The sequence below is a fragment of the Aptenodytes patagonicus genome, chromosome 17, assembly GCF_965638725.1.
Source record: "Aptenodytes patagonicus chromosome 17, bAptPat1.pri.cur, whole genome shotgun sequence".
NCBI lineage: Eukaryota > Metazoa > Chordata > Aves > Sphenisciformes > Spheniscidae > Aptenodytes > Aptenodytes patagonicus.
Genome location: NC_134965.1, coordinates 8,376,417 through 8,398,265, shown reverse-complemented (window position 1 = coordinate 8,398,265; position 21,849 = coordinate 8,376,417). Strand labels below are relative to the sequence as shown.

The following is a 21,849-nucleotide window of genomic DNA, read 5'->3' as shown; positions in this document are numbered from 1 at the left end:
CCGATAGGGACAGGGAGGGTTGCGGGCGGCCCGCCTCGCCCTGAAGAGAGCCGAGCCCAGCCGAGCCGAGCCGAGCCGAGGGCGCCGGCAGCTCCTTACGGCAGTGGCCGCTGCTGCCCGTGCCCGCGCCCGTGCTCGGGGTCCCGCGTGGGCCCGGCGGCGGGAAAGGCTCCTGAGGCGGGAAAGGCCCCTGAGGCGCCCCCCCCGCGGCAGCCGGTGGCCGCCGCTCCCCCGGCGGGGGGGTGAGAAGCCACCCTGCCCCCGCCAGTCATCACCTACCTGGAGACGTCGCTTGTTGCCGACTAAAGAAAGAAAGAGCGAGTTTAATTTCCCAAAATTTTATTAAAAAAGTGATTCTGCCAAAAGAAACGTTATTGGAAAGATGAAATCTTGCTGCAGACAGTGCAGTTGGCTGTAATCTCAAGCTTTATCCCAATAAGAAAGCTTTTTTTGCTATATTAAAAATGTAGGGCTTTTCTGCACCACATTTAGAAGAATTTGACAAAATGCTGATTAAGAAACTTTACTTAAAATTATTCCTAAAAAGTAATTTAAGGAAACTGAATCTTGAAAATTTTTGCTGTATCATTTACGAGCGTTGTGGCTTGGTAGTCATAAACTCATTCCTTCCTCTTGCCTCTTCCCGTCAGAATTAATTAAAAAAAAACCCACAAAACTTTAATCAAGCTTTTATAATTTAGTAGCTATACTAGCAAAATTGTTTCTTTTAATGTTTGTATTGCTATTTTCTTAATAATCCCTAACAGACTTCCTACCATCTTAACAAATACTTAGTGGCTATGCATAAAAAATAAAAAAGCAACAGTTTGACATCTAACAAAAGACGTCAAATACCAGAATCACTACGGTTAGATGAGGAATTAGAGATTTAACTGGAGGCACACTAGAACTGGATGCCAAAAGGGGCTAAAGATGGAGCTTTTTTACTTGTGATCTCTGCTAGTGACAAGCAGGTGTGTACCCAGTTGTACAGGTACTCGGCTGGAACTGAGCCGTGCTGCCACACCGCCGCTCTAGATACACCTGAAACAAAGAAGAGGGGTAACTCCAAAAGCCAAGTCAAAACTGTGACCAGTGTTACAAGACCGAACAGAGAGGATCATCCCATCAGTGGAGCTTTCCCCGAGTCCAGTAATTCCACCCTGGAAAATGGTGATGCTTTGAAAAGCACACAGCATTATTGTGACAGTGAATGGTCAAGCACAGGAGTGCTGCCTTTTTATTATAATTTCTTTTGTATTGTGGTAGGTCCCCTGTTGTACAAAGTGCTCTGCTATATTTTAATGCTAAACATTTGATATTAAAAATGTAAAGTGAAAAGTGATTTTTTCCCAAGCTCAGATTTGATTTAAGAGTAATATCCTTCAAAGCTCTTTTACTAAACGCTATTAAAGGTCACCACAGAATCATACCATTAAAGGTTGCTCTGTCGATAGAGTGTAGGTTCTTTTGTGCTCTGTTCTATATTACAGCACACGTATATGGAACATACGGGCATTATCCAACATACACTGTGTGTAAACACTGTTGTTCATTTGAAAGGAATTCCTATAATTGTGAGTTATACCTGTATTCACACCACTCATCTGTCGCTACTCTCTCAGATAAAGTTCCATCCTGGGAAGCCAACAGGATACCAGCAGTTTGCCAAAGCTGTATTTTAGTTACGTCTACGTCCCTAACTGGAGGAAGACTGGATGCTCTAGGCCTGCTTCATTCTCTCCAGTGAATTAGTTTAATGTCTTTGAGGAGAACACACGAAAAGGAACTATGACTGCATTAAGCGTTCACTGTTCATCTGTAGGCAGGGTACTGTTGATAGATATCCCCGGCTAAATTAACGAGTCTTGTCCACGTTTGATTTTTAACAGGCCTCTCAGTCTGGCATTAGATCATCAAGGGAGAGATCTCAGCAAGAACAACAGGCATTTCTCTTGCAGAGATATTACAAATAATAATAGCCTCTTGACTGCTCTGCCACCAAAAAAGCTCACATTCATTAAAGGAGAGAAATACAGACTGAAACCCAGCTCCTGTATATGGCCAGTGAGTGTATTAAGTACTTGGCAGATGTTGTTTACAAAGACGAGGGCTCACACTGTCCTCCCACAATTGTGTTGCTGTTTGGAGCTGGGTCAATCCCTCGGGCAGGGCACGGAGGTCTGTGGTAGATTTGCTTGTCAAAAGAACCATCATTCTTAATATGTCTTTACATATTACTTGCCAGAAGAACTGTCATTCTTAATATGTTTATCTGGGGGTTTACAATGAGGTCACATGTTCTGGTAGGTTTCAAAGCTGGTCTGCTCACCTTTCCTTAAGGCAGTGAATTTTGATTCTAAATTTAACAGGTTGGCTTTTATTGACCAGAAAAGACTGCAGATATTTAGGACCCCTTATCTGTTGTTTAATCTATTGTGAAATCAAAATTAATTTCTGAAGTAAGGACCTTAAAAGCACTCAGCTGAAGGTTGCCACTGATACTGCTTCATTGCTGAGCCGTCTGGTAATCTCAAAATTCGTTATGATATTTACCAGTGATGCAGTCCAGCAGCAGCTCTGCTTGAACTTGCACAGATGCAGCAGTTGGATCAAAGCAATAAATCTCCTGAATCAAATTGTCATCAAGTTTCTGCAATGTAGAGAACAAAAAGAGTCAGGTGGCGGTGAAAAACTTGAGAGGGTTACAGAACTAAAGATGGCTAAGTCAAGCATATAGGAAACCTGTACGTAATGAATTATTTCACAGCCAATTCACACTTGGCAAATTCCACTATATCTTCTTGGGGGAGGAATAACAGGAAACAAAGTTTAAATATTTTGAAGTCTCACCAGTATACACTGACTCCAGTTCTCAGTCTCCTCTGAGCCCTTCCAGTTTGGATGGAAAAGCAACAGCACAGCCTTAACTATGTTATGTACCAGAGCTGGCGGTTCTGCATAGCTCTTTATTTCAGCAAAGCTCTCAGCATCGAGTTTCTGGACACACTCACGCAGGTCCTGCAGCATGAACTGGTGGAACAGAATCCCTGCATGCCTCAAATTCGCCACGTGTTCTGCCTCTGGAATCAAAAGCAAACCTTTCAAGAAGTTTCTCAGAAACAACTGCTACTCAGGACTTTATGTTATTGACTGAAAAGCTCCGCTCTCTTTATGATTAACTCTTTGTCTCCTTGACTGAGTGATTGATTAGTGTACAGCCCAAGTTTCCTATGAAACTTTTAAAAATGGGTATGTGCTTGAGAAGGAGACAAAACTTGCCTCAGGGGCAAGCAGAGGTCCTGAGACCATGAAGGGTTCAGGCATGCAGGTAATTCTGGAACTGTGACATTCAAATTCTTTTGATCTTAGTTGGGGCAGTTCTGAGGAGGACATGCGAGATCCCTGATACAACAAAGCACCTTGCTTTACACCTTTGATTTCAGTGGGAATTGGGTATAAAATATCCTGTGAACAAGAGTCAAAATCTAAACATTCTGTTTAACTGTACTCGGCTGAGCACTTAGGCTTGCTCAGGAGTAGTTTACATGTAGCAAAGGTTTGTATTTGTCTTTCCATACTTGTAGGAATGATACTTTAGATGCGGTTTTACTGAGATTCCTAATTTCACCCCTAAAAAACCTATCTTGGCTCTGTATGCACAATACCCAGTACATAGGTTGGTTCTGTTTCCTCTAAAGACATCTTCAGTATCTCAGAGCAGGCAGCTTGGGCCATCTTTAGCATTTTCTGCAGGTCTTTGTGTTCATGAGGTGGTAATTTCTGGCCGTGTCTGATGCTGATATCAAATATCCCAAGAGCTTGTCCTGATAGGTCACGGAGAGGTACTGCAATGTGGTATTCTCCACAGACAGAAGTGCGAATGACCCCTGAACTGTCTATGCACTTAAATAGGTAAACTCTGAAATGAGAGTAGAGGAAAATGTACTAGACTTTACCATTCTGGTTTCTTTTGGTAATTTATTTAGCATATTTTAGTAAGATGCCATTCATCTCTTGTTGTTAAAACAAAGGTATTATTACATTACTAAATCATTGTTTATTTCCTTGAACTGAAATATGCACAGCTTTAAGTATAATTCAAGCCATATACAGAAAGGAGAAAATAGCATTGTGGAACACAATATTGCTTAGCCAAGGCAACTGCTGAAAATCATAAGAATTTAACAAACCCAAATTAGGTTGTAGTCTTGCTTTAAAAACAGTTTCCTGTTTATAACCACGTTGACATTTGTTCTATAGAGTTTTATAAAAAGTAAAAACATCTGCTGGAACAGCAAATGGGTGTTCAACCAACTTTGACAACAAGGATGATAATGCTTAAAAGACAAGTGTGTGAGGATCTTGGCAGTGGAAGGAAACAGAAGGAAATAAGACTAACATGGTCAGGAAAAAAAGACAGATTATTCTAAAGAGCAAAATGCTTCAGTGTAGGCTCTAATCCTGCAAACTTTTCACAGCAGATGTAGAGCTTGCTTGGCAGCTCAGCTGGTGAGCGTTAAGTTGGGGGTTAAGTTTTTGCAGGTCTAAACTCAAAGAGAAAATACTCCTCACGCCTTCGTAATTCAGTATCACATGCGTATGCACCAGAAGCCTTGATAGTGAGAAAGCCACAGCCAGACACTCTTGCAGGGTTGCGTCACCATGGGCTAAATGTAACGTGGATCATGCCTGATGCAGGCTAGAGTCTAGGACCAGAGGTAACTAGTTCAATTGCAGGTGCTGGAGCCTACCTTAAGAGGTTTTCTTTTCTGAGGAGAAGAACAGGAGAGCTATGGATTTCTTTTTGTCCTGTATTATCTGTAGTAATCACCTTGCGCAGAGCGTAGTCACATGTCTGCCAGAGAGAAAAGGGAGGGTTTAGCTGCATCCAAGAAAAGAACAGCCATTTTGAAGCTTGGAGAGGGAGGAAATTGTTTATTTCTTAAAGGAAACTCCTATGTACATTCAAGTGCAACGGGATGGTTTAAAGACATCTCCCAACAATGCTTGGTTTTATTCCCGGAGTGCATTGCTCAAGATGCATGAAGAATGTGCCCTGGACCTCCCTCAGCCAGACTATTTAATCCATCCCCAGGCTCCACACTGACGAACACCCACAGGCCAAAAGAGGTTTCCCTTCTTTTTCCCATCCCCTTGCAGTCCTCTTTCTCATGTCATGTTTGTGTCAGTGCGCCTTGACACGTGAAAAGCACAAAGGGGAGTAAATGACCTGGCTATCAGGCAGCTAACAAGGGAACAGAGCAGAGCCTGGAATGACAACAGAAAGCTGCCAAAATAAACCATGCTTATCAGAGGAAGCAGCTGAATTATGGCTACAGCAGATGTCATACAGACTTTGTGATGACACAGGATCAGTCCTAAATATTGCATACACTCTTCGTCTTCTTAACTCGCTTGTATGTTAAGTGACAAGCTTCCCAGGGCCCCAGTGCCTGCTCAACAACTGGAATACGATCTGCAGGGAGGGGGGCTGCCTTCACAAGCTAACTAATGAGGAGCAGCCACCCTGAGTTGTATTTACATCTTGGCTGCTGACATTAGTTCAGAATGACGAGCTAATACATTAGCTAGGATGGGTGTTTTTCCTATAAAATACCATAATTTTGACATGCACAGAATCTCCACAGAAGAGCATCTCCACAGAAGAGCATCTCCTTTTCTGGAGGTCCCAAACAGCAAAGCTTTAGCAGGGACTTGCAGTGTTGGCTAACCTACGGATGGATGGATGGGTAGGTGTGGGGTTTTGCTCTATTGGTTGCTACGCAGCCGTGAGCATTGAAGTAGGAGAATATTCCTTTTTCCCATGGAGAAGGGGTTATACTGGCAGTGTTCTTGAACTGTTTTACATGGGAGGATGAAGAGAATGAAGAGTGGCCTCCTTTACAGAGGGAACCTTCCCTCTCTACCTTTATAGCCCTTTTGTTGCACAGGCACAAGAATCTCAGGCAGGCTTCATTTTTTATGATAAAACCACTGGGAAATTGCAGGCAGCTAGAAATGGCAGGTCCTCACTAAAACAGCCTTGTCAGCCCCTGACTATTACAGGCCTTTTCACTGCAGTAATCCGTGTACCTTGTCTTTGCCAGGCTCCACCAGGTATGTAATAACAGTGTGGACGCTGGGTGCCCTGGGATACAACCAGTCCAGAGCAGTAACAGCCATTTGTAGAATATTTTCCAGTCTGCAGACATAGTGGTAGGCTTTGCTGAACGCCTGAGAAACTCCCTGTGAAAGCAGAATCCTCCAAATGAGCCAGACAGTTCCATACGATCTGGGGAAAAAGCTGGGGAAACTTTCATGCAGCAAAACGAAGGAAAATGGTTATAACAAGTTACTTTAATCAGAACTTGTAAAGCTGAAAAGTGACTGTGAAACGTCCCTTATCAAATAACGCTCTAAAGCTCCAGGGTACCCGGGTCACAGCCAAGTTCTAAACCAAAGTTGTTTTTTAGTGGAGATAGCCAAATTGACTGGTAATGTTGGCTTGCTGCGCTCCCTGCTGCCCAGATGATGCATCCACAATGAGGCTGATTCTAAAGAGCATCCCAAAGAAAGCCGGACTGCTGTTGCTTATAATTAGTCCACCATGTAAAAAGTAAGGTTTCATGCCACTTTATGGAAATAAACACAAATATGAGGTTCAGAGCTTCAGGAAATAAAAGCTGCTATCTTTGGGCTTTGCACAAAAGTGCAATTAATTTACTAGTCAGGAGAAGCTCAGAAGAGTGGTCTAACAAACTGCTTTCTGATGGTGCCCACCTGATAGAAACTGATCTCATGGGTCAGAAAGATGGTTTTCTCACACTGGTCCCGAAGAGTGTCAAGTCCTAGAATGCCAAAGACTCTCCAGCGAGCATCGTGCAATGGCAGTACCAGGAGCGAACCTCTTCTCTCCTCCACTGGGCGGTCGTAGTTCCAGAAGTGGATATTTCCGTGGAGCTGAACTCTTGGAATATGGATCGGCTTTCCCTCTTCAACAGCTGCAAAGCTGCAAAATAAACTTATGAGAAGGTTTGTTCAGAGTAGCAGAAAACCTTTAGCAAAGCAATAAATACTGCAGCTTTGATCTTTCCCTGCTTTCTGGCATCAGAGAAGGAAGGTGTTAGCTCCCTTTTCTGACCACACCCAGAAATACCACATTTACCACTTGCATCCCAAAGACAGTGGTAATAAATAAGGCACTTTTCATCCTTAGGACATTTTAAAAACATCAACTAATGAATGTAATGAAAGGGAACACAGAAGCGAGCAGCAGTTACATTTAATAGGTTAGAAGAAGCAATATTTAAAGAAAGAGACAAACATGTCTAGCTTTTGGAAACGAGAAGTAAAGCAGCATGAAAGCTGTTTATAGTGTAAACACTACGGAAGAAAAGGCATTGTTCTCAAAAAATAGCCTGTGGATGTAAACTGGTATAAGGGAATTAATTTTTAAAGAAGATGTAGGCCCAATATAATAGACTTTTGCTAAAGGATGAGATTTATTAGACTGTGAGCTAATCTCCCCAAGGAAAGGAGTGAAATCTCGAACAGAGCACTTCTAAGTAGACCATGCAAAGTATAAGGGCACGTATAGGATAATGAATCATTCCACAACGGTCCCTGAGTAGATTTCCTCTCTGGAGTACTCTATCGGCCTCTGTTTCCAGTGCACCCCAAACCACTGCCTGGTACCCCTACATTCCAAATATTTTTGAGAAAAAGGAACAGTTATTCGCAGCTTTTCTTACCTTACTCCTTTCATGTCTTTGTAAAGTATCTGGTTTAGAACATATGGAGCATCATCTGTGGTACATGCCACATAGTGTAGGAGAATCTGTCCCCGCTCTGGTGAGAGCTGGTTCTCTTCCAAAAGGGCAATATATGCACTGATCTTCTTGTTATCCCCGTGGGCCTCTGCATCCTAGCAACCAAATGTTTCCCATTACATTATGTACATTAGCCATTGGCTATTACACTTATTTCATGTACTTAGCACTTGTCTCATTTTTTGCTGAGATGCTGTTCTGGGTCACTGATTTTGTATGTCATGCACCAACTGCATGACATGTATGTGTCTGTGCTGTGATTGTGTCTGACGGGTACGCTCTGTTACAAGCAAAACCACTTCGTGTTTTGATTGGCAAGGAAAATGGATTTCTTTTTTCCTGCTGCTAATGGGGAGCAGTTCATATAAAAATAAACCCTAATTATAAGCTGTGCCTAAGCAAAACTCCCATGGTTTTCTTCCTCAATAGGAGATTCCTTTGGAAAAATCAGACAAACAAGTGCCAGAGTTGCTACATTTACAAACCTAAATATTGTAAGAACACTTCAGCTACTATGAGAGAAGTTTTGCTTTGAGGACGGCTTTAATGGTGAGGACACACATCTAAAGTTGCAGCTGCAAGTTAAAAATTAAACTGTATCTCCACTACAAATTAACCATCTTTGTCCCAAACTGAGTCTGGTGTGTTTCATTTCAGAAGCTCTAAAACTAGAACTATGGATTTCCAAATTTGATCCGAGTCAGCTCTTCAAAAAGTGAGACATAAGTATCCATGAAATGCATTCTGTATCGGCAGAGCATGGACGAGAATTCTTGTATTGCAGATCTGACCTGTGACTCGTTCTGTGCGTAACCACGGGCTCCCCTGAGCATCAGCTAAGTGCAGAATAGCACAAGGAAACCAGCCTCGGACCAGCTTCCCATGGTACCTGTGAGTTCCACTCAAATGCACCAGGGGTTGAAGTCAGTGTCACAATCCCAACACAAACGATTCTTGTGCTCCCCGGGATGCGTACCTGGGAGAGGGACTTAAACACGGCTTTGTAAACCGGTTCCATGCTTGCTCCGCTGGTCTCAGCTGCTTGCTGGATATTGTGCAGCCATTTCCTCCTGGTTAAGCTTTGCAAGCACTTCATGCGACTTCGTTCCACACTTGTGGTCAGAAATTCCACCAAGTTATCAATAGCTTCATCCACATCGCCGGTGAACTCGGAAGCAACTAACTCAAGGAAAGTCTGGAATGCCTTTGGGGATAGCTTCCCCACTCTGCTGAGCTGTGGGTAACAGGAGCAAAGGTGTTTCTTTGCTAGTAGAGAAAACAGAAAATAAGACAGAGACAGTCTATTTGAATTAAATGTTCTGCTTTTCTTGTGCAAAATATGAATCAAGCTCTAAACTGGCTTTGGGTGGAGTGCTCCAGTCCATCATTCTGGGTTTCTTTGAGCTATCTCCTAAATGTAAGTTGTCATCATGACAGGCAATCTCCAGCTTCCAGACTGGATGCACCTTTTCCTCTAGATGCCTGCTTTCTCACCTACTGAGAAAGAAACCTGCAAGGCATTGCTCCTGTGCCCCTTTTATAAGTCTGCAGCATACCTAAACAATAAAGGTCAATGGAAAATAGGAAAGCTGCTTGGAGTTATCGAAAATCAGAGGTACCTTCACATCAGAACCAAATTTTATGGATGCTTGAGGGGCTGGTGGGACTGGGCTGCAAGTAGGCATTCTGCATACAGTAATAGTAGTTGAGACCTTACGGAAAAACTATTCACCAATCCCATTAAAAATGTGAAGGCCAGAGTCTACAGATGATTTCACAGATCACTCATATTCCTGGATTTTCCATTATATACCGTACTTGCAGACACCATATTTTTCTTTTGAGGCCTTCCAAAGTAACTATCATTCTTAATTACCCTTCTTTAGGTGCCTTTGATGAATTATTGAAATAACATTGGTATTGTGCTAAATGTCATAAATGAAGAGCAAAGAAAATGAAAGCTCTATTGAAGTCGTACAGAGGTCGGGACAACAGTGCTCTGGAATCACCTGTACTGCACCAAGGGGTGTAGATGTGGAGCAAAAGGAGCAAGAGAGCTTTTATAAGAAATACAGGGTTTAGAAGAATAAATCGGTATGAAAAACATCTAAAACAGTGAAGTGCTGCCTGTTAGCTCTCAGGGGAGTGAAGGAGTAAAGATCACCGCACGGAGGCTGCTCGTTCCCATCTTGCACAAAGCCGGGCAGTGGAGCCGTGCCCCACTCCCCTTTTTCATGTCCCAGAGATTGCAGCCGAGTCGGCCCAAATACGGGCAAATAAGCTGCAGCAGAAACCTCTGGCAGAGTTTCCTTTTGCTTGGAGGAAGGAGGAATGAGGAATGCCACAAAGGTCAAATTGTGATTCTCGAGAATAGCTTTCCTGTATCTACTCTAGTTCACAAACTGCCAGTTTGCCCAGAGGTCCTGAAGACAAATGGGACTCACCTTAGACTTGTAATCCTAACAGACTGAGCATGGAAATGTAAATTTACCCCATGGGTTTCTATTCAGATGTTACCTAAATCAGCAGCCCGTCTAACAGAGCAGTTCCACCCCCGTTCCAGTTCTTCCAGGACCCGCTGCCGCTGCTCCCCGCAGCCCAGCTCCGGGCTCACGGGGGTGCTCTTGCACAGTCTGTCGAAGCGGCAGGCGGCTTCCCGGCTTTGGCAACCCGGGATTCACCGGGGGCTCTGCCCAAGCTCTGCTTGCCCGGCCACGCTCCTGGCCGTGCCTCTCCTGAGCGCTGCCGTGACTAACACTTTCATCATTTTTTTTTTTTCCTGCATCCTGATTTCAAATCCTGTTGGACCCGAAGAAGTAAAGAAAAGGCAAGAGAGCTATACGTCAAGCCGCTTCCTACGAGCAAACTAAGCAAGAAAGATTTATAGGTAGAAGCGTGACTTGGCTGTTAAGCAAGGAGTATTTTGTGATCAATACGTACAATGGGCTATAAGGAACAGTGTAATAGAAAACGCTTTGATTAATGACGGAACAGGCAGGGAGCTGCCCTGATTGCCTCCCAGTGCACCCAAGACACTGATGTTTATGGGAGCTGAGAGCCCCCTCCTTCCCCCACAGAAGTCAGGGGGCATTTTATCACTGATTTTAGCTATAGAAGTTAGCAAGTACTAATGGGCCCCAATCATGGTGGAGCTGACTGTTAATGCTGTCTTACCTTGCCCATCATCTAAAGAACATTCAGTAGTTTTTAATTTAATTTCTGATTTTCTGACAGAAGTAGGATGGAGAATTTTTTGATGGTATAAAAATGTTTGGATTTTCACCTCCACTTTTTCCTCTCTTTGAAGAAAGAGATGAAAAAAGAAATACACATGAAGTTGAACATGGCATGATCAGTGCCTTCATTACTGAGCCACAGCATAATGAATTATTTTCCCCATTATATGTGTAACGTTACGCTTTTCACTTACAAGGAAAATCAAATAATTCTACCCACTTTTCACTCTGTGTTTTCATCCAAGAGGCGTGCAATGTCTGTGAACCCTTCCCCCAAACCTTCTTGTTCCGCGATGTCTTTGAGAGTTTAGACTGAAGCTGCTAGAAATACAGTTTTATGTTGCTTGTAGGTGGTATTGATTTTGCTATGCTATCTTTCTATTTATTTGTCCTTTAGTTTATGAGCCCTTCATGGAAAGGACTATGTCCTTCCATATTTCTGTAGTGTGTTCTGGCATGCTTTGAACACAAGACAGCTGTAAACTGCCAATTTCTTCTGTGGCTGTGCAACCTGGAGACAATTAACTGTAGCATGCCAGCGCACTCCCCACCCCACCAGCTGCCTCAAGTGAGCTAAAGATTAAAGAGATTTTGGTTGTTGCCAAAATGAGCCATTTTCAGTAATGTATGGCGAACAAGCAACATGAAGATATGCGTGGAGATTAATAAACCAGTCCTCTCCACCCAAGTGCACATGCAGACACGTTCTTAATTGCTAATACAGTATTTCAGAGCGCCTAATGCCCACATGTTCATACGTATGAGGCTGCCAGCCAGGTCCAGGTGAAGCACTTCTGTCTGACCCAAGTCTATTCTGTCAGGGACCAAATTTGCTAAGTTTATTTGGAGAAGTGAACCAACAGAGAAGTTGCTATCTAATTCATGAGAGCTGTGCAAGAGTGTGGATTACCAAAGGCTATTTGAGACCCATAAGGAAAGCTGGTGTTCTTTCCTATGAGGTATGTTCCTGCAGATAGCACAGTAAAATGTATCTATTAAAAATAGCTGGATAACACAGACAGGCTAGAGTAAAAGTGCAAAACGTGTCCTCAGGCTTCATGTGTGTTTTTCACTGCCATATCACAAGTATACATTGCATGTTACAGCTGAAATAATTTTTCAACACATCACAATGTCATGAAAGCATTGGGCTACCTCTCTGACAGGGAATCTGTCGCAGGGGAGTCTCGCACAGGAGGAGGGGATGGAGCTATGCATTAACAAGTAGGTCTGGATAACTGTTCCTTTTCATTTTATCCGTCATACCTTGTGTGCTTATGACTGCTTGTAAAAACAAAAAATGACTGATGCTTGCCAACAACTTCATTAGCGCTGTCATTGAATAGTTCAAGGCCTACTGTGCTGACATTGTTCTCTCAGAGCAGACCTGACTCCTTACCCTTCCTCAAGGCCTCTTTTTCCATCCCTTCCTTGAATGTGCTTAGAACAGCATCCACCTCTTCCAGGTCCAGAAACCCGGATGCATTGTCGTCCCACTTTTCGAAAAGTGCCTCCAGCAGCAGTTTCCGTTGGGCCAAGCGAGAGATGTGGTGAACCTACAACAGAGGAACAGCGGGTCTTTGATGATTCCTGGACACTGATGCTCAGTGTCTGGGCAAGTATGGAAACTGCAGTGGTATGCTGATCACATAATTCCTATGGGCCAGGCCAAATCCGTACATACACAGCTCAGACCTGGAGATGAATCATTAAACCTGGGAGATATTTGGAAACACTAAACACAGCCGACAGTTCAGTTTTACCAGGCAGAATCAGCATTGCAGAGGGTTATTTCCCAGTGAAGAAATGAAGCGCATGCTGGATCTAAGGTGAGATCAGCTCAGGTTAGTGGAAGTTTCCCAGAATACAAATGTCTTCCTAGCAAGAACTAACCACAGCCTTGTTAGTAACACCAAAGTTTTGACAGTTTGTATTTCTGTACATTGTTATTTTGCTGGTGCTGCCCTGAAGTGTGAGGGCTCCAAGCAAATGCATGTACAATTTGTCCTTTAAAGCCAGTCTTTGCACAGCATACAGTGATAAATGGCTGGAGTGGAATTCTCTCAAAGGCCAAAATACTGGCAGTGTGTGTTGTGTTCAGTGTCAGGACAGTAGAGCCGTCAGAGCCAATATCTCATCCAAATTAGGTCAGCAGCACAGAGAGAAACTAGAAAGAGGTCTGAGGAAAATGCAGCTAGAGAGGCTACTATGGAGAGACCCACCACGAAATATATCTGTACTCTGAAGTCATATGGGGCACCCTGATGATGTGCATGAGGATATTGCTGAAGGGGAATATATTTTTTTCAACACATGGCAAGAGCACCTTGTAACTTAAACACAAAGAAGCAGGTGCACATTCACATACAGCCATGCACATAGCAAAACCAGACACACTTGTTTTGAAATCCTCCCCAAAACATCCACAACCTCATATGTACATGCCAGTGCAGTAGGTCAGAGATCAGGTTCTTGGCTATTATAGAGGTGAATAAGCAGAATGGAATGTTTTGAGCTCTTTCACAATTGACTATCAACCTGCTGTCTCACTGAGTCCAGCTCTAGAACACACAGACAACCTCTTACAGGATGAGTCTGTCATCACTTCTAGAGCTAAGGGCTAGGGAGGGAAGGTCCTTATGAAAACAAAGGGGTAAAAGGTCTCTTGAAGAAACAGAGAATGGAAGGCTGCAAGTGAATAGCTCTGCCAGCATGAGATTAAAAGTTGACTTTATCAGTGTCTGTAGGCATTTGCTTGTTTTTTGTTTGGGCATGGGATCAGCAAAACTTATCAATATTTACTTTTTCTAGTTGTTCCATTTTTTCCTCTTCTGTCTGTTTGTATTCTTCTTTGATAAATGCAATAAGCCTCTTCACAGTAGGCAGAGAAATGTCTTCACCAACAAATGTCTCCATGAGCTGTACAAACTGTGGCAGGTTGAGACAGCTTTCATCAAAGGCACTCCTAGTACGAGAAGCCCAACGGTTCTGAATCTCTGCCATGATGGGACGTAAGTCTGAAAGGCAGAAAGCACAGTATGTCGCAGGAAGCCAAATGCTGCCCTAATGCTGGCCACGTGGCAGCTATCAACACAGTCCTGAATCCTGCACTTCCTATCCAGTGAAATCATGGCTGAATACGGACTGACTCCGTGCTGACTAAAGGCCTTAATCTGCCTACACTTTTCCGATAGTATCTCTTCAGATTTATGCTCCAGTCTAGCATGGATGCTATCACACAGCCAGGTCAAGTCACTGAATACAGGTGAGCTGAAATTACTGTTACACAGCAAGTGGCCTTCTGAGACAAAGACTACACTGCTCTTATCTTGAAGTCAGCTTCAGGAGTTAGTGTTTGTATTCTTGCCAAAACTTTCAGCTCATAGCAGTACCGGCGTGTCTGCAGACACTGCCAGCCACTATGTGCCCAAGTGAACACAGAGCTTTGTGAGCAAATACCTGGAAATCTAGTGTTTTCACAATTCCAGTCCTCTGGAATTCTCTCTCCGTAGCTGCTATACCTGCAACTTAGGTCAGAAGTCAGAAGGTCACCTGATGAAAGGTAAAATATACCTTGTAATGAGATAAGCTCTTAAAAAAGACACAAGATAGAACTTTTATGGAAGCCTTTAAATACATATATCCAAGCTATAGTTTCCAAAGCAGATGAAAAGAGCTGACATGAGCAGTCACCTGGCCATGGCACTTCAAACTCCTGGCTAGCTTCAGCTGGAGAATCCTGTCTGTCTGAGTGTGCTGGACCTGCAATTTTAAAAAGAAATCTTCCGTGAACCAGAGCTTACTAGTCTGAGCACCCTGCTGATTAATATCTAAAATCTACCTCTGTGTCTCTGGAGTTACCCTTGTTATCAGTAGTTATTTATTTTTACTGTCTGGAAATATTGCTTCCTGAAATTCACCTGGTGAATGTTACTTTTCTTAAGCCCAGCTACAAACATCCATTTTAGCAAGAGCAATAAGGTAACTTTTTTCCAAGATAGGTTCAAAATTATATTCAGACTTCTTGTTTCCATCCACCTTTCTCTCAGAGTATCGTATCATCACGCCATCGTTTCTGCAAGAACAGGGTGGGAATCTGCTCTGAAGATGGAAGCACTGCATGCCCCAAACAATGCGGGATGTGCGCATCCAGGGACTGGCTGGATGACAGGTTAGTGCTGTGTGCTGGAAGTTAACCACAGAAAGCTGTAGGTACCAGTGGGCTGTACCATCAGCTTTACAGCCCTTTACGTAGTAAGTCTGTCACTAGACTGCTCTGGCAATGTAGACCCAGTTCTTGCAGTGTTTTAAACTGTGAGAAACGACAGTGTATTCACAGAGCACTAGCAAGGAAGTTGGTCCTTCTAGTATGCTTAAGAAAGTACCTCTTATGAAACACACAGTTGCGCGACCACAGCCTTCCTAGAACAAGGGCCTTTGTACACAATTAAGTATGATATTCCTTTGGAAACACAGTGAGAGATAAAATAAAAGGTTCCTGATATATGATCCCATAATATATCTCCCTGTGGGCAATCACAGTCTAAAAATTATTAAAAGTCATTTCTATATTTAACGTGCTCAGGCTCCTGTCTTGCTACTAATATTAGAGTGAAACAGAACATAAAGTTTCTCCTTGTTATAAAAATGCTGCTGCTTCAGAAAGTTCCTACTTGAATTAAAGTGTCTGCTCAGTGCCTTGAATACAGATCACCAGCAAAGTGACTCACCTGCCGTCCTGTGAGAGGAACACACTCTGAAACCTCGGCAGAAAACACCATACTGAGAAGATACCAAAGCTTATTGTCTTGTGTATTCAGAAATCACTCACATGCTTTCGGTAGTTTTGAAACGGATTAAAAACACACCTAGAGTTAAACCAGTCCACATGTCTATGTTGAAAAAGATTAAGGTCTACCAGAATAAAGGAGAATGCTTTACCTTTACCTTGGTCTTGCAGAAGGTCCTTATCCTGCAGTCTTGTCTCTGAGCTTGTCTGTTGGCCAACCTGGCTGCCGTGCTGCGTAGAAAAACTCTCTTTTCTTGCAGGAGTTTCTTTCACAACCTCTGCAACTGGAGCATCCTGTTTTGAAGCAATGATGTCCATGTCTGCCACAGCACTGTCTTCTGAGGTCATGGTTGTAGCTTCAGGTGTTGGTCCTGAAATTGTGTTGGTTGCCTCTGCAATCCAGTTGTCCTCCTGACTAACTTGCCCTTCTGAGCCAGGTTCTCTGTCTGAGATATGGTAATCTTCTTCTCTGTTTGTTTCTGTATCAGGCTCTCTACCCGGGCTAAATTCCTCTTCCTCCACCTGTTTTTCAGAGCCAGGTTCTCCACCTCTACTGAGACTGTACCCAGTAGAGGCTGATCCTGGGAAAGCTTCCTCCTGTTCGTCTGCACTTGCAGGCTCAGTTTGCCTCTCAGTTTTGATGTCTTCATGGAAACTGGATTTCTCACAATGTATTGTATCTCCATCCAAATCACTAGCTTCGAAATCAGTGCTTTTCACCGCTGACACAGCGTCCTCACCTTCCTTTCTCGCTTCAGCATCACTTGATTCTGCTGCTTGGTTTTCTCCCTTAGAAATTCCTCCAGTCTCAGCTTCACTCATGCCCATTTGTTCAAAAAGACCTTCTCTGACGCTAGTTCTCGTTCTATAAGTGCCTTGTCTATTATCACCTACAGGTTCATATGCTAAAATCTCTCCCTCAGAAATTCCTGTTTGAGACAAGACTAACTTTTCACTGAATTCCTCACAAGCTTCCTGGTCATCAAGGCCTCCCCATAAATCCGCAAGCTCAATCTCTTGCAGCTCCATTATTGGCCCTAAAGTAGAAAAAATATTGATAAGTTGATAGTTTGCATTGGTTTTACGTTCTCTAGTATTGCACAAGAAAATTTAAAGAAAAAGAAAAAAGGTATTCCCAAGCAAATATAAACTATCAGAAAGTACCTTCTGCAAACACGCGTCTCAGAAACACAAAACTTCAGAATAATGTCTTTGCCTGCAGAGAACTGCACTTGTTATTGTGTATTACACCATATTTCTTTTGAAATAAATGTTTCATAATTCTCCAGACTAAGAAGGAAAGCTGTAATTTGCCTTGCATTTGATCTTAGAAATTAATTAATGTCCAATATCTTAAAAATATTTTACTTTCATGTAGATGATTCTGTGTTTTTTCTTTATCCTTCCATGTTCCTGGAGAAATTTTAGTGTAAACACAAAATTAACTTCTAATATTGCCCAGTAAGCAAGAACAATTGTTTCAGGAAAAGTAGCCTTTCTTTAATCCTACTTCCAAAAAGTACTTCAGAATTTTGTAGGAAAGGAAAGTTTTGGATGCTGAAGTATCTCTGAACATTGCATCACAGTTTGCAAAAGATGTTTGCAAATTATGGTGTAGAGGTCACAGCATTCATTTGGGTCCTTTTTTAGGCTCTGTCCATTTCTGGTAACACTTATAAAATACATATTAACTATACAACCTCATGCGACCTCCTAACGTTTTAACCACAATTGAAACATCCCGTATACTTACACTGTCTTGGGTTACAGAATCCCCTCTTAGCAATCACAGGGCTTCTGTCATAGAAGTCTACCAGTAGGGCAAGTATTTTTTGTCTATCTAAGAGGCCAACCTAGACAAAAAGATTACAATTATTGGGGTTTTCCTGTGGTTCTTGGGACTTACATCAACATTTGCAGCGCTACAAAGGCACCATTAGCTAAGAATTACCTGTGACTGAAAATTATCCATTAGCAGAACATCAGTACAAATTTCAAAGAAGTGAATTTATTTCATAGGGGTAGAAATTTCTTCTCTGGGCTTAGCTGGAGCTCCTCATACATATTACTTTGCAGGTACATCCTCTTGCATATTCTTGACAAATTACAGTTAGATGATTGTAACCACTTCTGCCAAAGGAGTTCTTCATGTAAAGATCAAAGCTTCAACTTTCCACACTTTCAGGACAGATGTTGACTGCCTGACAGTACTGTGAAAGAATTTCATGGGCTGTGCTGTTTTATGTTAGTGACTGCACATTGTAGTTTGGTTTTGTGCCCCATCATTTCCTTTGAAGTATTATGTATTGGCAACTGCCTGGGAAAATAATTAGTCCAAAAATGTGAGCTATTATGACAACCTCCCCAATTTCCTTTACAAATTCATACACATTTGACCACAGAGGTGAGAGAGGTATCTGTAGTTCCAGTGCAGAGGAACATGCAGAGTTTATTAAGTCCTTGTTGCTCAGGGTGAGTGTATACAGGCAATAAACCCAGGAAAAGACAATGAAACGGGTCATTTCCAATCAGGAAACTGTGAGTTTAAAAAGTAAAGCAAATCTAAACGATTGCAAGTTTTCCATTTTATGATGAATTCCTGTCGTCATTATTTAAGTCCTGCCACCTTTGTAATCTCCCTCCCATTAGTGAAATATGGTAGTTAATTAGAGAACAGATTTACTTAAGTTCATTATTTGTAGCAAGTAGCTTTCTATCTGAATTACTGATTTCCTTTCCGCATTTTGCTCTTAGATTAAAAACTGCAAAATGTAAAATTCACCAAGCTTTTAATTCCTTGTGAACTTTTCCTGCCCTTAGGCTGAAGAAAGAAAGGAAGAAGTTTGCTGCTCTTTTCTGGAAATGAGCTCAAGATGACTGCATTGTTTATAATCTAAACCCGTAAGTAATGGCATCAATGTTCAGGTACAGAGGATTTGAAAACAACTGAGAGATACCCATCATCCACTGGAGAAGTGCCTCCTAAGGAAGCTAATACTGAAAACTAAGTGAATACATCACATTTTCTGTTACCGCAACACCTTTCCTCTAAAGGGAATTGAAAGCTTTTTGCAAATGCTGAGGGAAGGATCAGAGCTGGAATGTAACCTGTCATCCATATTTAGTTGAAGATGTCCCTGCCCACGGCAGGGGGGTTGGACTGGATGACCTTTAGAGGTCCCTTCCAACCCAAACTATTCCATGATTCTGTGATCCAGTCCAGTTTTAGTGGTTCAGACTCCTGTAACTTAATTCCTGCTGGTAAAAAAATGCTGGAAATTACAGTTGAATTTCAGCCATGTGTGGGTTTGGAACAACAAATGTCGACCCATAATTCTGTCTCTAAACTTACAAGATGTGGGCCCTGATTCCCAGTATCTTCGTCTTCTTGACATTAAGACACAAATATCTTGCACGCTCCCATGCAAACATGTCTTTAGGCCGTTTGTTTTTCAGTTGAATATATCAGATTGGATTCTGCATCCATTTAGCAGATATACAAACACAGAACATGTTTCTGAAGATGTTACCAGATCACTGTGTAATATTTGGATTCTCCATTCAGTATTTCCATTACACACACTTAATCTTCCCTTTAAATTTCCTCAGCTTTACTTGTCAGAATCATCTGCTGCTTGCCTTGAAGTTGGCGGCACGAAGGCAAAGCTTTATTTTATTAAAAAGGTAAATCAATGAATGAAGCATTATTAAAACACAAATAAAAATGTTGTTTTGGGATTCAGATACTCTTTTGTCATGTTAAAATAATGTGCTTGGAGGATTTAGATAACTCAGATTCTAGAAGAGTTTTTTTGTGATTTAGATGGAATAATTTTATTTTTATATGTTGTTAAAAATAGTAAATTCCTTTTCAGAAATTACCAAATATGAATTAGGGGTAGATTTTCCGCCTTGTTTTAACATTTACAATTTATACAGATTTGCCATTCTACCAGAGGTCTCTGTTATTTCAGGACACTTTTTCTTACAACTTACCTTGGGAGGAACGTGTCACAGTAAAGCTATCTATAGAAGAGAGGAGCATTAGAACAGGAAAACCAGTTCCAAGGTCCTATACCCAGTTACGCTATCTGTCTGGGTTCCTCAATTTCCTAGCAAAGGTTATGTTTCTTTGCGCTTCGTGTGTGACTGGGGGGGCTGGTGAAAGATTCCTGCCCGTCAGCCCTTCGTACTGAGTCTTGTCGGCAGGACAGGTACAGCATCCACTATAAATAACAGCAGACCATCTGTGTTTGTACAACCGCCCAAAACTTGTCTCCACTTTTAACGAGTGCCAACTCTAGTGGCTAGAGAGTTGAAACATGATGACCTAATTTTCTTGTCACCTAGATATTGGCAGGTGATGATTCTCAGTTGTTTTCAGCAATGCTCTGTGATCTATGAGTAATTCCTTTAGCAACACAGACTAAACCAGACTTGCCATTTAATCAGTGATAGGTCAGCGTTTAACCACTTGATTGTTTTTCTGGAAATGTGATGTATCTCAAACACCACAATATGCTTGTTAGTGAGCAAGATGGGAAGAACAGACACAGAAAAGGTCATGAGAAAGCAGACTTTGTTGTTGCTGTGCTGCAAGAAAGGTAATCAGAAGTGTCTCAAAGTTCGTTAGTTTGAAAACTAATCTCTGACTAAATTCAGTTACATTTAAAGATCCTGGACTTAAAATGTCCCTGAAAATTAATGCAGATTCTGTTATAATGTATAAAAGAAACTATACTTGATGCACGTGAGCACAGAGAGACAGTAAGCTTAAAATTCACCGAGCTATTGCCTTTTTGGGCATTAGAGCGGCGATTCAACTGTGTTCTGGTATTGTCTTGGAAAGTTTCTGCTTCACTGTATAGTGCAGGCTGTTCTTGCTGAGCTGCCATCCTTCTGGATGCATGCATTTGAAATCATAATAATGATCATGTGGATACCTTCTAATTTGACTGTAATTTAAACACTGCTTTCTCAGCTCCCTGGCCCTAATTGCAACTCACTGAGGCAGCCAGCCACACTCACCATGCAGACTGGAATAACTGCCTGCTACCAAACAAATGTAAATTAGGAACTGAAACAACTGCTTTGCTGTGCTTTGCAGAATGAGTACTGCAGGTAATGGATGACATTCAAGTGGTAGAAGTCCCTGGGTTAGTTTGCATCTTTTATCTTCCCTGTCAGTACAGTACGGCAGGACTTATTAGAGCTATACAAAAGAAACCAGGTCAGGTTTAAAAGAACTGCGTGGTCCACACTACAGTTTAGAAACTCAATTTGCGGAGGAAGGCTACCTCGGAGGCTAGAAACAGCAACCGTGTTTGTGCTCTGCTCATTTTTTTCTGGGCAGCGATGGCATCTGTGGTGATAGCTGCTCACTCTTGTTATGTTGTGCTAGTATTTTTGGCTCTTTGCCTCTGAGATTCCACTGGGATTAGTAGCACGGAGATGGTGATTACTGCCACAGAAATAATAGGAAGAAAGTCACATTAAAACATAAAAGGGAAAGAAGGGATCCTTTCAAAATGCATGGCAAAGATAGGACTTGGCTTTCTATATTACTCTACCCAGGAGGATCCATCGCAGCTCTTCTTGACAGAGCAATAGGAAAATGAAATGTCTTCTAACTGAGAAGTAGACACATTTCTTTCCTCATCCCTGAAACAGCAGCTTGCCTGCTATTCTCTAAAACACACCATTGGTGTTGAAACGTGCTCTGTAATTCCATTCTCTTAGAGGTAATGACATTATTAGCATGCCATTGTAGAGCACAGTTCATTCTGGGTAGGCATGCTGTAAACATCACTAGAGGAGTGCTGGATGGAATATATAATTTATGTAGGGGAGGAAACTGTAAGATTATGGCAACCATTTGCTGTGTAGTAGCCAGCATCTGGCTAACTGAGGCTACTCATAACAAGTACCATACTTTTTGGATGAAGCCCAAGTTTTTAGCAATAGCTTATGCCATTGATTCCTCAGCTCCTAC

General features: G+C 42.2%; 1 protein-coding gene across 1 annotated transcript in view; it reads right to left on the bottom strand.

Moving 5' to 3' along the window:
• Positions 1–711: 711 nt before the first annotated feature.
• EFCAB5 (EF-hand calcium binding domain 5) overlaps positions 712–21,849 on the bottom strand; it is a 33,333-nt gene continuing 12,195 nt past the window's right edge. Inside the window, exons 6-20 of the mRNA XM_076354881.1 lie at positions 17,611–17,710; positions 16,016–16,894; positions 14,762–14,830; positions 14,528–14,620; positions 13,871–14,085; positions 12,468–12,624; positions 8,809–9,098; positions 7,755–7,927; positions 6,784–7,012; positions 6,097–6,249; positions 4,755–4,858; positions 3,669–3,922; positions 2,854–3,083; positions 2,557–2,653; positions 712–1,044 (exon numbers count right to left, since the gene is read on the bottom strand). Coding sequence (XP_076210996.1) covers positions 905–1,044; positions 2,557–2,653; positions 2,854–3,083; positions 3,669–3,922; positions 4,755–4,858; positions 6,097–6,249; positions 6,784–7,012; positions 7,755–7,927; positions 8,809–9,098; positions 12,468–12,624; positions 13,871–14,085; positions 14,528–14,620; positions 14,762–14,830; positions 16,016–16,894; positions 17,611–17,710 — 3,183 coding nt within the window. The 3' untranslated portion in view covers positions 712–904. The remainder of the gene's footprint in view (positions 1,045–2,556; positions 2,654–2,853; positions 3,084–3,668; positions 3,923–4,754; positions 4,859–6,096; positions 6,250–6,783; positions 7,013–7,754; positions 7,928–8,808; positions 9,099–12,467; positions 12,625–13,870; positions 14,086–14,527; positions 14,621–14,761; positions 14,831–16,015; positions 16,895–17,610; positions 17,711–21,849) is intronic.